This window comes from Pristis pectinata, chromosome 4 (genome assembly GCF_009764475.1).
Source record: "Pristis pectinata isolate sPriPec2 chromosome 4, sPriPec2.1.pri, whole genome shotgun sequence".
In the NCBI taxonomy this organism is placed as follows: Eukaryota; Metazoa; Chordata; class Chondrichthyes; order Rhinopristiformes; family Pristidae; genus Pristis; species Pristis pectinata.
In genome coordinates this window covers 45650598-45662673 of record NC_067408.1, presented here as the reverse complement: position 1 = coordinate 45662673, position 12076 = coordinate 45650598, and the positions used below count along the sequence as shown (strand labels likewise).

The window sequence follows — 12076 nt, the reverse complement described above, 5'->3', positions numbered from 1 at the left end:
ATGAGCATTTGTCGGCTCTTGGACTGTACTCGCTGGAGTACAGAAGAATGAGAGGGGACCTCAAAGAAACATTTAGAATATTGAAAGGACTGGACAGAGTAGATGTGGTTAAGCTGTTTTCCCTGGTGGGTGAGTCCAGGACTAGAGGGCACAATCTTAGAATTAGAGGGTGCCGGTTTAAAACAGAAATGAGGAGAAACTTCTTTAGCCAGAGGGTAGTGAAATTATGGAATTCTTTGCCACGTACAGCTGTGGAGGCCCAATCATTGGAGACGTTTAAGGAGGAGATTGATAGGTATCTAATTAGTCAAGGTATCAAGGGATATGGGGATAAGGCTGGAAATTGGGGCTAGATAGGAATAGTTTTAGTTTAGCTCATGGAGCAGACTTGATGGGCCGAATGGCCTACTTCTGCTCCTTTGTCTTGTGATCTTGTGTGAAACCGTTTCAGAAGCAGATAAGAATGTGGCCTGTGAATGCAATGTCAGCCTTACAGGACTGCTTTGAAAGCACGGACTGGAGTATATTTAGAGAAGCAGCCACCTATGACCATACCGTCAATTTGGAGGAGTATGCAGCTGTGGTGACTGGCTACATCAACAAGCGCATTGACGATGTCACTGTCATCAAAACCATCACTACACGCACCAACCAGAAGCCATGGCTGACAGCAGAGATACATGAACTGTTGAAAACCCGAGATGCTGCCTTCAGGTCAGGTGATGTGGCAGCCCTCAGGACAGCGAGGGCCAACCTGTCTGGCAGCATCAAGGAGGCAAAGAGGAGTTATGCCCTGAAGATCCAGGGCTACTTCTCTTATACCAAGGACACAAGACGTCTGTGGCAGGGCATCCAGGCCACCACGGACTACATGCCCCCACCTCGCACTTGCGACAATGACGCTCCCCTCCCAGATGCGCTGAACAACTTTTATGCTCGATTTGATGCACTTAACAATGAACCTGCAAGCAAGATGTCTCCACTGCTCAATGACCAGGTACTTTGTCTGTCCTCAGCTAGTGTCACGAAGATATTATCCAGGGTTGACCCTCAGAAATCAGCGGGACCTAATAACATACCTGATGTTTGCTCAGGGACTGCGCAGACCAGCTGGCAGATGTATTCACCGACATCTTTAACATATCTTTGAGACAAGCAGTTGTCCCTGTATGTTTCAAATCTACCACCATCATACCAGTGCCTAAAAAGACGCCTGTAACCGGTCTAAATGACTACTGCCCCGTGGCACTGACACCAATCATCACAAAGTGCTTCGAGAGGTTAGTCTTGCAACACATCAAATCTATTCTCCCTCCTTCAATAGACCCCCTTTCAGTTTGCATACTGCCGCAATCGGTCAACCGAAGATGCAGTGTCCTTTGCCTGGCCCTGTCTCACCTAGATCAAAAGGACACTTATGTTAGGATGCTGTTCATAGACTTCAGCTCTGCCTTTAACAATATCATCCCACAGAACCTCATAAGGAAGTTACACCTACTGGGCCTTAGCACCTCCACCTGCAACTGGATTCTGGACTTCCTCTCTGAAAGGCCACAGTCAATTTGCATCGGAAATACCATCTCAAATATCACCGGGCTGAGCACTGGAGCCCGCCAGGACTGTGTGCTCAGTCCACTGCTGTTCACACTGCTGACCCATGACTGCTCTGCCAACTCAAGCTCCAACTACGTCATCAAGTTTGTTGATGATACAACAGTGGTGGGCCTCATCAGCAGGAACAATGAAACAGCTTACAGAGAGGAGGTGGCGAGGCTGGTGGATTGGTGCTCAGTCAACAATCTCTCCCTGAACGTGGACAAAACAAAGGAGATGATTGTGGATTTTAGAAAGGCCCAGGCTGACTACTCACCCCTGTGCATCAATGGCACCATTGTATAGAGAGTCAGCTGTTATAAGTTCTTGGGAATACATATAGCGGACGACCTGTCCTAGTCAACCAACATCTCCTCTCTTGCCAAGAAGGCACAGCAGCGTCTCCACTTTTTACAGCGGCTGAAGAGAGCAAACCTGCCCTGCCCCACCCTCACCACATTCTATAGGGGTACCATTGAGAGTGACCTGACCAGCTGCATCTCTGCCTGGTACGGTAACTGTTACATCTCTGACTGTAAGTCTTTGCAGAGAATTGCGAGTACAGCTGGAAAGATCATTGGAGTACCTCTTCCATCCATCCTGGATACACACGATGCACACGCAAGGTCTGCAGAATCATAGGTGACCCTTCTCATCCCTCCCATGACCTATTTGTCCCACTGCCGTCTGGCAAGCGGTACCGGAGCATCCGGGCCAGAACTACTAGACTGTACAACAGTTTCTTCCCCCAGGCTGTCAGGCTCCTGAATACCCTGGAGACAGTTTCAGACAAATACCGCGTCAAAAGCCCTGGTTTGCACAACGGTGTATAGGAACTTTGGCTGCTGCTGAACGTGTTTATACAATTAGTGTAACCCACTGAGTTCTGTATTTTCTTCGTCTAACTCGGTTTGCACTAAATTGTATTCTGTATATACTGTTTTTGCACTATTTGTATTTGCACAATTTTTTTGTCTGTGTTTATTGTATGTCTTCTGTTTTATGTATGTCCTCTGTTGTGTGAGTCTGGGGGAAACAACATTTTGTTCCTCCATGTGTTTTTATAGCATATGGGTCAATGAGAATAAAGTAACTTGGTACTTTATATTTGATTGAACAGGCAGGGAATGGAGTGATACAGACCATGTGCAGGCAGGTGAGATTAGCTTGGATTGGCATTGTGGTTGGCATAGACATCGTGGGCCAAAGGGCCTATTCCTGTGTTGTAATGTTCTATGTGTGGATTCAAATCCCACCATGGTGGCTGGGAAACTTACATTTCAGCAATTAAATAAATATGGATTTTACTTTATAAAGCTTGTTTCAGTAATCATGAAACTACCGTATTGGTAGTTTCATAAAAAATCATATAGTTTCATAAAATATCGTAAAAACACATCTGGTTCATGAGTGTCCTTCAGTCTAGGTGTGTCTCCAGAGGCTGATTCTTCACCATCTCCTCAGATCAGGGCAATTAGAAATGGACATTAAATGTGAATGATTAAATAAAAACAAAATTCTCCTCCTCCTGCTCCTCAGAATGGTGAGGTGTCATCAACCATGGTGTTACTTGAGCCAGGGAGGGTGGCAAGAATAACAGTGGTGCCAACCACATTGTTACTGATCATTTGGTTGCTGGAATCTGGTTTGACATGATGGCTTAAATGTAGAAGAGACAGCATGAAGACGTTGTGACACCAGAACACAGAATTATGCTGGTTTGCTGTCCATGGTCACTGGATATTGAGGGAATTAAATTCGGTTTTGTTTTGGTTGTACGGGAGAGTTAGCATGCAAGGATTCAGGGCAATTTAAATGAAGGCAAAGACACCCAGACCCTGAGGAAGCATGCAATTCATGCAAAATTGCATGCTGTCTCTCCCTGGTGGATTCTGGCTAGAGGAATGAAATATCTCATTGACCATCCTCCTGCAACAGTGGTTGCCAAACTGTATCTCCAGCTCCAGCCTGGAGGAAGCTTTGGCCAATTTACAGCCACTGGCAGTCTTGTCCTTGCTGAGTTTGTTGTGTTGGCCTCCCAGCACTGCGAGATGTCCGTAGGGGAATGCTGCCGACTGGCACATTCCAGGCTGCAGGAGTACGTGCTGAGGGACGCACTGAAGTTGGGTGCAGACAATGCAAAGGCTCGGTGGGGAAGGACTACAGTTTAGGGTTCTTCTGCCACTGGAGAGGGAGGGGTGGGGTCAGGTGAGAAAGCCCCTAAATATTGTAAATACAGGACTGGGTAGCTCCCAGGGAGCCACACGTGTGGCATCAGTGCTGTTTTTTATATAAAAGAGTAACACTAATGAATGATCTGTACAAGAATGTAAAGGCTTGCACTGTTTTAAAATTGTATATAGTTTGTCTTCTATTATGAATAAAGTTTATTTTGGAATAAAAAAGAAGTTCGTTGCTGTGGTCTGGCAGATTTCAGCAAGGAAATCCTTACAGAAATGCCATTAGTTCCTGCATGGAGATAGATTCAAATCCCCTTCTCCCTCTTCCACTACCAATAGCATGTCCTGCTTTGAGTGACAACTGCTCATCCTCCCAGTCATGGTGTATTCTAGGGGTAAACAACCACACATCTGGGAGCAACTAGTTTGTGCAGAAAGGCAGAGGTAAATAAAATGTCCTTTAGCAGCTGTCACACTTCTTTGAGTAAAAATAATACCAGAAGCAATTCTGTGAAGGTGTAAGTGTAAATTCATAGCATCATAGCATAAGATGGTCCTAGAAGCTAACCTGTAAGTAGTTGATGTGCACTGGCACAGTGTTTGGCTGTATTAGTAAAATAAAGCACCATGATTGGCCTATGGCTCCCAGCACCACCTACTGGTTGGGGGTGGAGATGCTGGAATCAGAATGTAGGTGGCAAGATTTACTTCAAAGCATCATTAAAATAATGTCTTTTAGGCATTATTTTGAAAATTATTTTTATAATGAATCTTTGACAATAGTGGCGGTTAGGAGCTTTAACACGGAGCAGTCCTTCAATGCCGTAACTTGATCTTTTTGCGCTGTAGCTTCTTTATTACTTGTGATATCAGCTGGAATTTATTCTGTATCTTCAGGTACTCAAGAAATTCTGAGCTCTCCAGTCATTACCAATGGGATGACCACTTCTTCTGGAGCAGTAAGCATATATCAATGGTGCAAACAGCTTAACAGCTGAAACATAACTAGAATGTTGGACATTTTTTTTGCAGGTGTTTAATGGATGCAATAAATCAGTCTCTCAGCAATGACTAAGCATTGGTTCTCCATTGGGCTAATTATATATTGACCTACTGGCCTAGTGGCAAAATTCTGCAAAAGGGGAATGTCAAGCTTAGTACAAATTTTGGAAGGTTTGAAGAAATTAATTACAAATCTGCACAGACATGGTGGGCCGTAAGGCCTGTTCCTGCGCTGTACTGTTCTATGAGAAAATCAGTGCACCCACTTTCTGCATTGCCAGTTCCTTCAAAAACCCAGGATGCCCACAATTATAAATGGAAGCCTTTGTTATTCAATTCACCAAGGCATTGCTCAGCCTGATTCAAGTGAAATCAGTCCCAGTCAAACAATTTCTTCTTTCCCCAGTACTGGTGCCAGTGTCATGAATTAAAACCCATTCCTCCCACACCAATATTTGAGCCAACCACTTAATTCCCTGATTTTATTTACCCTGAGCCAATTTGCACATGACTTGGGTGGTAATCCAGAGATTACTCCTTTGTGAGTTTGATTTTCAATTTGAACCCTAGCTGCTCAAACTCCTCATCCTTCTTTGTCGTGCTGTATCATTGTTTCCCACATGGACCACGACAACAGGATCTTTTCCTTCCCACCAAGTTCCTCTCCAGCCCCAAGGAGATGCCCTTAACCCAGGCACAGAGCAGGTACGTAGATTCAGGACTCATGCTTGTAACCACAGAGAATGACATCTACTCTCCTATCTCTATTACCACTACTTTCCTTTTCAGTGCTCCAACTTGAATGGTTCCCATACCTCAGTGCTGTGGCTAGTTTGTTCATCCATCCTTCCTCCTGAAGCAAAGTATCTAGCTGGGATAAATCACACTACCTGAATCCAAGATGCCAGCTCATCAACTCAGAGCTGAAATTACACACACTTGCTATATATGCCATGGATCCCAGTGGTTTCCATCTGTCCTGCTGCATCTGTCTTAAAAATTATTTAACTTAATCAATTTATTTAATTTCATCACTACCCTAAACTCATCAAAGACCACAGAGACTGCACTTGCAGGGGAGCTGTGCTAAAATCACACTGTGGTTTTAGGTAGGGCCACGATTTGTACTCCCAGGAGTAATGTGACTTCAATTAACCAGTTCTACCTGGTTACTGAATTCTCTGGTAGACTAAAGGCTATTTTATATTGCTCCAACTTAAAACTACAAGTTAAATGAATTTAACTGTAAAACCAAAATAAACAAATTGACACTTGGATAAAATGCTTAATTTCAGGAAGAGATACACTTTCTGCTACATTAACCAAATTAGATGGTTGTTATTATTCTTAAGTATATTAAGGAATATTTAAGTAATTTCTTTAACACTACATTCTAAATTACTGTTGATTGCTGTCTTTCTAGATTTGGGCTTCAGTGATGTTGAAATAAGTACAAGCAGAGACTTGAGGGAAAAAAAGACTTTGCAAAGCTAATGCAATATTGAGCCCAATTTGCACCCAGACAACAGTCAAAGCAGAAATCCTACCTGCATATTTAAGGAATTAATATGGGGAGCCTGAAAAACAGGGGTGGGGGTTGGGTGGGGAAGGGAACTTCACCATCTAAATGTCTCAAACGTTGCCTTCTTCGTTGTGGAAAGTTTCAAAATCTACCTGGTGCTAACCACATTCTAGCTATACGAGACATGAATGATTTGTTCCCTTCTACTTGCTTTGTTCTGTTTGAAGTGTCACAGAGTATGTATATTTAAAAGGAGGGGAAATGGTTTCAGTCTACTTGGGATGCCTGGTATTGATGTCAGGATATGGAATCCCCTTTAAAATTCCAGTAATTTACAATTGGGAGGACATAAATTTCTGTCCATCACTAATGAATGATAAGTGTTATCAATAGGACCTCCAGCTCTAAACAGTAACTACTGAGAATGAGAATTCATTGGGATTGTGATCAATCACAGAGAGAAACAGGCACTTCTTTGTCTAGAGGAGGAATGTCATTCTCTTTCTCTGATAAAATACACTCAGGGGCCTTGTCAGATATGCTGGATTTTGGTGACTTAAATGAACAAGCACAATGATAAAGAAAGATGTAAAAGTTGGGGTGGATTTCATTCAAACAGGGCATTAAATGGAGACTTGGTTGAAGGGATTGCATGAAGGAGATAGAAACTGTTTTTCAATGATTAATGGATCCAGCACAAGAGATCATTAGATTGAACATTAGATGCCAAAATTAGCACGCAAAGGGTTTGTGAAACTGACAAGGATGTTAATCTAAGGAACCTATTTAGATAAAGACAAAACATTCATAAATAAACGTGGAAAATCTTTTAAGTTCACATTTATATTTGCAAATATTGTGGCTCTGGACATCTGAAATATATTATATAAAATGCTGGAATTACTTACCAGGTTAGACATCATCTGTGAAGAGAGAAATAGTGTTAATGTTTCAGGTCAATGATATTTCATTTAATTGACCTGGAATGTTAATTCTGTTTCCTTTTCCAAAGATGCTGCCTGACCTGTTGAAAATTTCCAAAATTTTTCTGTTTTAGTTTTCTGAAGTGAAGTTTATCTTTTCATTTTAGCAAGAAAACACGGAACTTCCGCTTTATCTTGGCATTGGCTTACTGTTTCTTATCTCTGTGACTGGAATAATTACAATCATCTTCTTGAAGAAATGTGAGTGGAGCTTAGTAATTTAGATATGTGGGAGGGCAAGGGGGCACCAGGGTTATGATGAAACATCCTCATTTGGGACACTAATAATGATTGGTATTAAAAAGATTGCAGTCACGGCTAAGGAATCGGCAAGGATTCCCCACCCCCCACTGATGACCCCTTCTCCCACCTGAAGCCCTCTTCCTCCTCTTGGACACCTTGTGCTGGCTTTCTGCCCTCTCTGGATCTCTTCATCTCTAACTGCCGACGGGACGTTAACCATCTCAACTTCACCACTCCTGTTACCTCTTCCAAGCTCACCCCCTCCGAACGCACAGCCCTCCACTCTCTCCGTACTAATCCTAATCTCACTTTCAAACCCGCAGACCAGAGTGGTGCTGTTGTAGTCTAGCAGACTGACCTTTACATTGCTGAGGCCAGATGTCAACTCTCGGACACCTCCTCTTACTTATCCCTCAACCTGGACCCCACTAAGGAGCATCAGGCCATTGTTTCCCACACTATCACTGACCTCATCACCTCTGGAGATCTCCCCTCTACACCCTCCAATCTCAGAGTTCCCCTACCTCACAATGCCTGTTTCTACCTCCTACCCAAGATCCACAAACCCAACTACCCTGGTAGGCCCATTGTTTCTGTCTGCTCCTGCCCCACTGAACTCGTGTCCTCATATCTTGACTCCATTTTGTCCTTCTTGGTCCAGTGCCTTCCTAACTACATCTGTCACACTTTGCATGGCCTCCATCACTTCAACAACTTTCAGTTCCCTGGCCCTGACCGCCTCATTTTTACTGTGGACATCGAGTCCCTGTACACTTCTATCCCCATCAGGAAGGCCTTAAGGCTCTCCGCTTCTTTCTCGACAACAGACCCAACCAGTTCCCCTCCACCTACCCTCCTCTGCCACCCTCCTCCGTCTGGCAGAAATGGTACTCACCCTCAACAACTTCTCTTTCGGCTCCTCCCACTTTCTCCAAACCAAAGGCAGAGCCATGGGCACTCACATGGGCCCCAGCTATGCTTGCCTGTTCATTGGCTACGTGGAATAGTCCATGTTCCAAGCCTACACCGGTAACTCTTCCCAACTTTCTCTGCTACATTGACGACTGCATTGGGGCTGCTTCCTGCACCTATGCGGAGCTCATCAATTTCATAACATTGCCTCCAACTTCCACCCTGCCCTCAAATTTACTTGGACCATCTCCGACACCTCTCTCCCCTTTCTGGATCTCTCTGTCTCCATCTCCGGAGACAGATTAACCACAGACATCTTTTACAAACCCACTGACTCCCACAGTTACCTTTTCTGAGATGTCCTCCTTTTTCAGTAAATGGTTTTTCCCTTCCACCACCATCAATGCAGCCCTCACCCACATCTCCATTTCCTGCATGTCTGCCCTCACCCCATCTCTGCCCTCCATAACAGGGACAGGCTTCCCCTTGTCCTCACCTACCACCCCATGAGCCTCTGCATCCAACACATCATTCTCTGCAGCTTCCGCCACCTCCAATGGGACCCCACCACCAGGCACATCTTCCCCTCCACCCCCTCTCCCCCCTTTCCAGAGGGATCACTCTCTCTACGACTCCCTTGTCCACTCGTCCCCCCCCACTAATGACCCTGCCAGCACTTATCCCTGTAAATGCACTAAGTACTACACCTGTCCCTACACATCCTCCCTCACCACCATTCAGGGCCCTAGACAGTCCTTCCAGGTGAGGCAGCACTTCGTCTGTGAATTCGAGGGTGTCATTAATTGCATCCTGTGCTCTTGGTGCAGTCTCCCCTACATCGGTGAGACCCGACGTAGATTGGGTGACCGCTTTGTCGAGCACCTTCGCTCCATCCGCTGCAAAAGCAAGGATCTCCCGGTGGCCACCCACTTCAATTCTACATCCCACTCCTATACTGACATGTTTATCCATGGCCTCCTCTACTGCCACGTTGAGGCCAGATGCAGGTTGGAGGAACAACACCTCATATTCTGCCTTGGGAGTCTCCAACCTGACAGTCTCAACGTCCATTTCTCTAACTTCTGGTAACTTCTCCTCTCTTCTCCCCCCACACCTTTATTTTCCTCCCTCCTCCCCCCCCTCCCCTTTGTCTTCCCTCAGTCCTGTGGCCCCCTCACCCCTTCTCTTTCCCCTTCCCCCACCCTCATGACCTGCCCATCTATTCCCCACCTCCTCCTTCTGTTTATTCCATGGTCCACTGGCCTCTTCTACCGGATTCCTCCTCCTTCAGCCCTTTGCCTCTTCTACCCATCACCTCTCAGCTTCTTACATCTCCCCCCTCCCCCACCCACCTACCTTCCCCCTCTCACCTGGACTCACCCATCACCTGCCAGCCTGTGCTCCTCCCATTCCCCCAACCTTCTTATTCTGGCTTCTGCCCCCTTCCTTTCCAGTCCTGATGAAGGGTCTCAGCCCAAAACATTGACTGTTCATTTCCCTCCACGGATGCTGCCTGACCTGCTGAGTTCCTCCAGCACTGTGTGTGTTGCATTCATGGCTAAAATTATTACGTAATACCTTGTATACAAAATTATGAGAAGTATTCATGTTGTAGATAATAAGAAATTTTTTTCCATGGGAGAGATGTCTAAGACCAAGGGGCATAAGTTTAAGGTGAGTAGAAGGCTTACAGGGGTTTGGAGGAAGAATATTTTCACCTGAGGGTGGCTGCAGTCTGGGATGCGCTGCCTGAACAGATTGTGGAGGTGGGTAACTCTCACAACATTTAAGAAGCACCTGGATGAGCACTTGAATCGCCAAGGCACAGTAGGCGATTCAAGTGCTCATCCAGATGCTTCTATAGGCAATACTAATCCTATTTACCAAGTGCTGGTAAATAGGATTAGTATTGATAGATACTAGAGGAACGGCATAGACATAGTGGACCAAAGGGCCTGTATGATTCAAGAAAGAATGTGTGCAGTTCAGTGCTGCATGTGGCATCAGTTTTTGTTGAATTATGACTATGTTGGTCCAATGCTTAATATTCTTGGATCTCTATATCTGATCATGGTGAAGACTAGGATCTTATGTGGCTGGTTTCATTTCCCACTTCCTACATATCCTTCTGCGCATCCTACCCTCTCAAGAGTTCACCAACTTTCCCATGCCTGTTCTGGTAGCACAGTAGAGATTAACAAATGAAAGCTTCTCTTGGATGATTTAGGAAGATGGTGATATTAAAGGAGTATTCAAAATTTGATCAAAGTTCATGGCAGAGAGAATTAGGGAAGGAAAATAAGAGGAGGCAGAAAACTTAGGTGAGATAACAAGCAAGTAACTCTGAAAACAACTGATGCAAGTTAATGTGTTAAAAAAAGACCAACTGGTTCCCGAAGATAGGCATTCCAGAAATCTTAGAGAGTAAAAGACAAATACTGAAGCAGATCTGCAGTCCTTAAACATCCCTGGAAATGGAATTTGCTCCCATGGATGGAGAATTGCCAATGTAAAGGTCCATTGAAGAGGAGAAAATAAATTATTTATGAACCTAGCTTCCGAAAATTAGTAGTGAGCATGCTGTGGGAAACAAAACACTCACATAGGTAGGTGATCAGCATGTGGACTGCCAAATTTAACAGAAAAATAGTGAAGTTACAAAATTAATAGTTTCACTTTTAATATTTTGGTAAAGATTTGTATTTAAAAAGTGCCTTCGTGGTGAGTGGTGTGAGTGAGTTTCGGGATGTGGATTTGAAATTGGTCAAGCAATTGTCTCCAGGCTTATTCTTCTTAACAATTTCATTGATGTCCCCCATTAAACCTGTGCTACTGCTTTCAGTCAGCAATACCTGGGAAACTTTATTTTGTTTCCTCATTGATGCTTAATTCAAAAAGTAAAATAATGTGTGACTTAAAATAGTTTCCAAAAATGTCAGTGTAAATTTATATGAATGCATTATTGTGACATATGCTGCTCTTTTGACATTTCTCTCTCAATACGTATTTTTGTCTCTTTTAGTGAAGAATTCTACAAAAAAGTACAAGTAAGAATTTATATTTTACAGCACTGTTTTTAATATAAATGCTAATATTTTTACATTCTTATATATTAATTACTCATTTGTGTCCACAGTTCAAACAATGCTAATGGACTGCACATGCACCAATCGGTAGAAGAAAATATATATCAAGTTCCTGAATGAACTACACTGGATGATAGTATTGATTGATCAATTAATTAATTAATGGATGGCTTCAAAATGTTGCATCACCTAGTTATTGATTGAACAGCAATAGGAAAATCGATTAAGTGAAGTTATTTGTAAATGCCTGAATTATATTGTTGTATTAAATGTGTATTGCCTTCTTAATGTTTAATTTTACAGTGTAAAAGTCTTTAAAGCATCAGGGGACTATGTTGTGGGCAGGGGTTATGTGTACATTAAAAGTATGGCTCAGGGACGATTACAGTAAGGATTGAGATTAGAGATTGAGGCCTGTATTAGGGGAATTGCTGGGTGAAAGGGGCAAGGAAATCAGGGCCTGGGCCTCAGGATTCTGGGCATGAGGCAAGAGTGATCAGTCAGGTTTGATGGTGCTGATATGATGGAAATAAGACTGGCAGAAAAGCATATATG

General features: G+C 43.8%; 1 protein-coding gene across 1 annotated transcript in view; it reads left to right on the top strand.

The window, feature by feature from the left end:
* Nucleotides 1-11594, top strand: part of LOC127569603 (hepatitis A virus cellular receptor 1 homolog) — a 34320-nt gene extending 22726 nt beyond the window's left edge. The window contains exons 5-8 of the mRNA XM_052014389.1: nt 4671-4732; nt 7388-7481; nt 11458-11482; nt 11572-11594. Of these exons, the coding sequence (XP_051870349.1) occupies nt 4671-4732; nt 7388-7481; nt 11458-11482; nt 11572-11586 (196 nt within the window). The 3' untranslated portion in view covers nt 11587-11594. The remainder of the gene's footprint in view (nt 1-4670; nt 4733-7387; nt 7482-11457; nt 11483-11571) is intronic.
* The last annotated feature ends 482 nt before the right edge of the window (nt 11595-12076 follow it).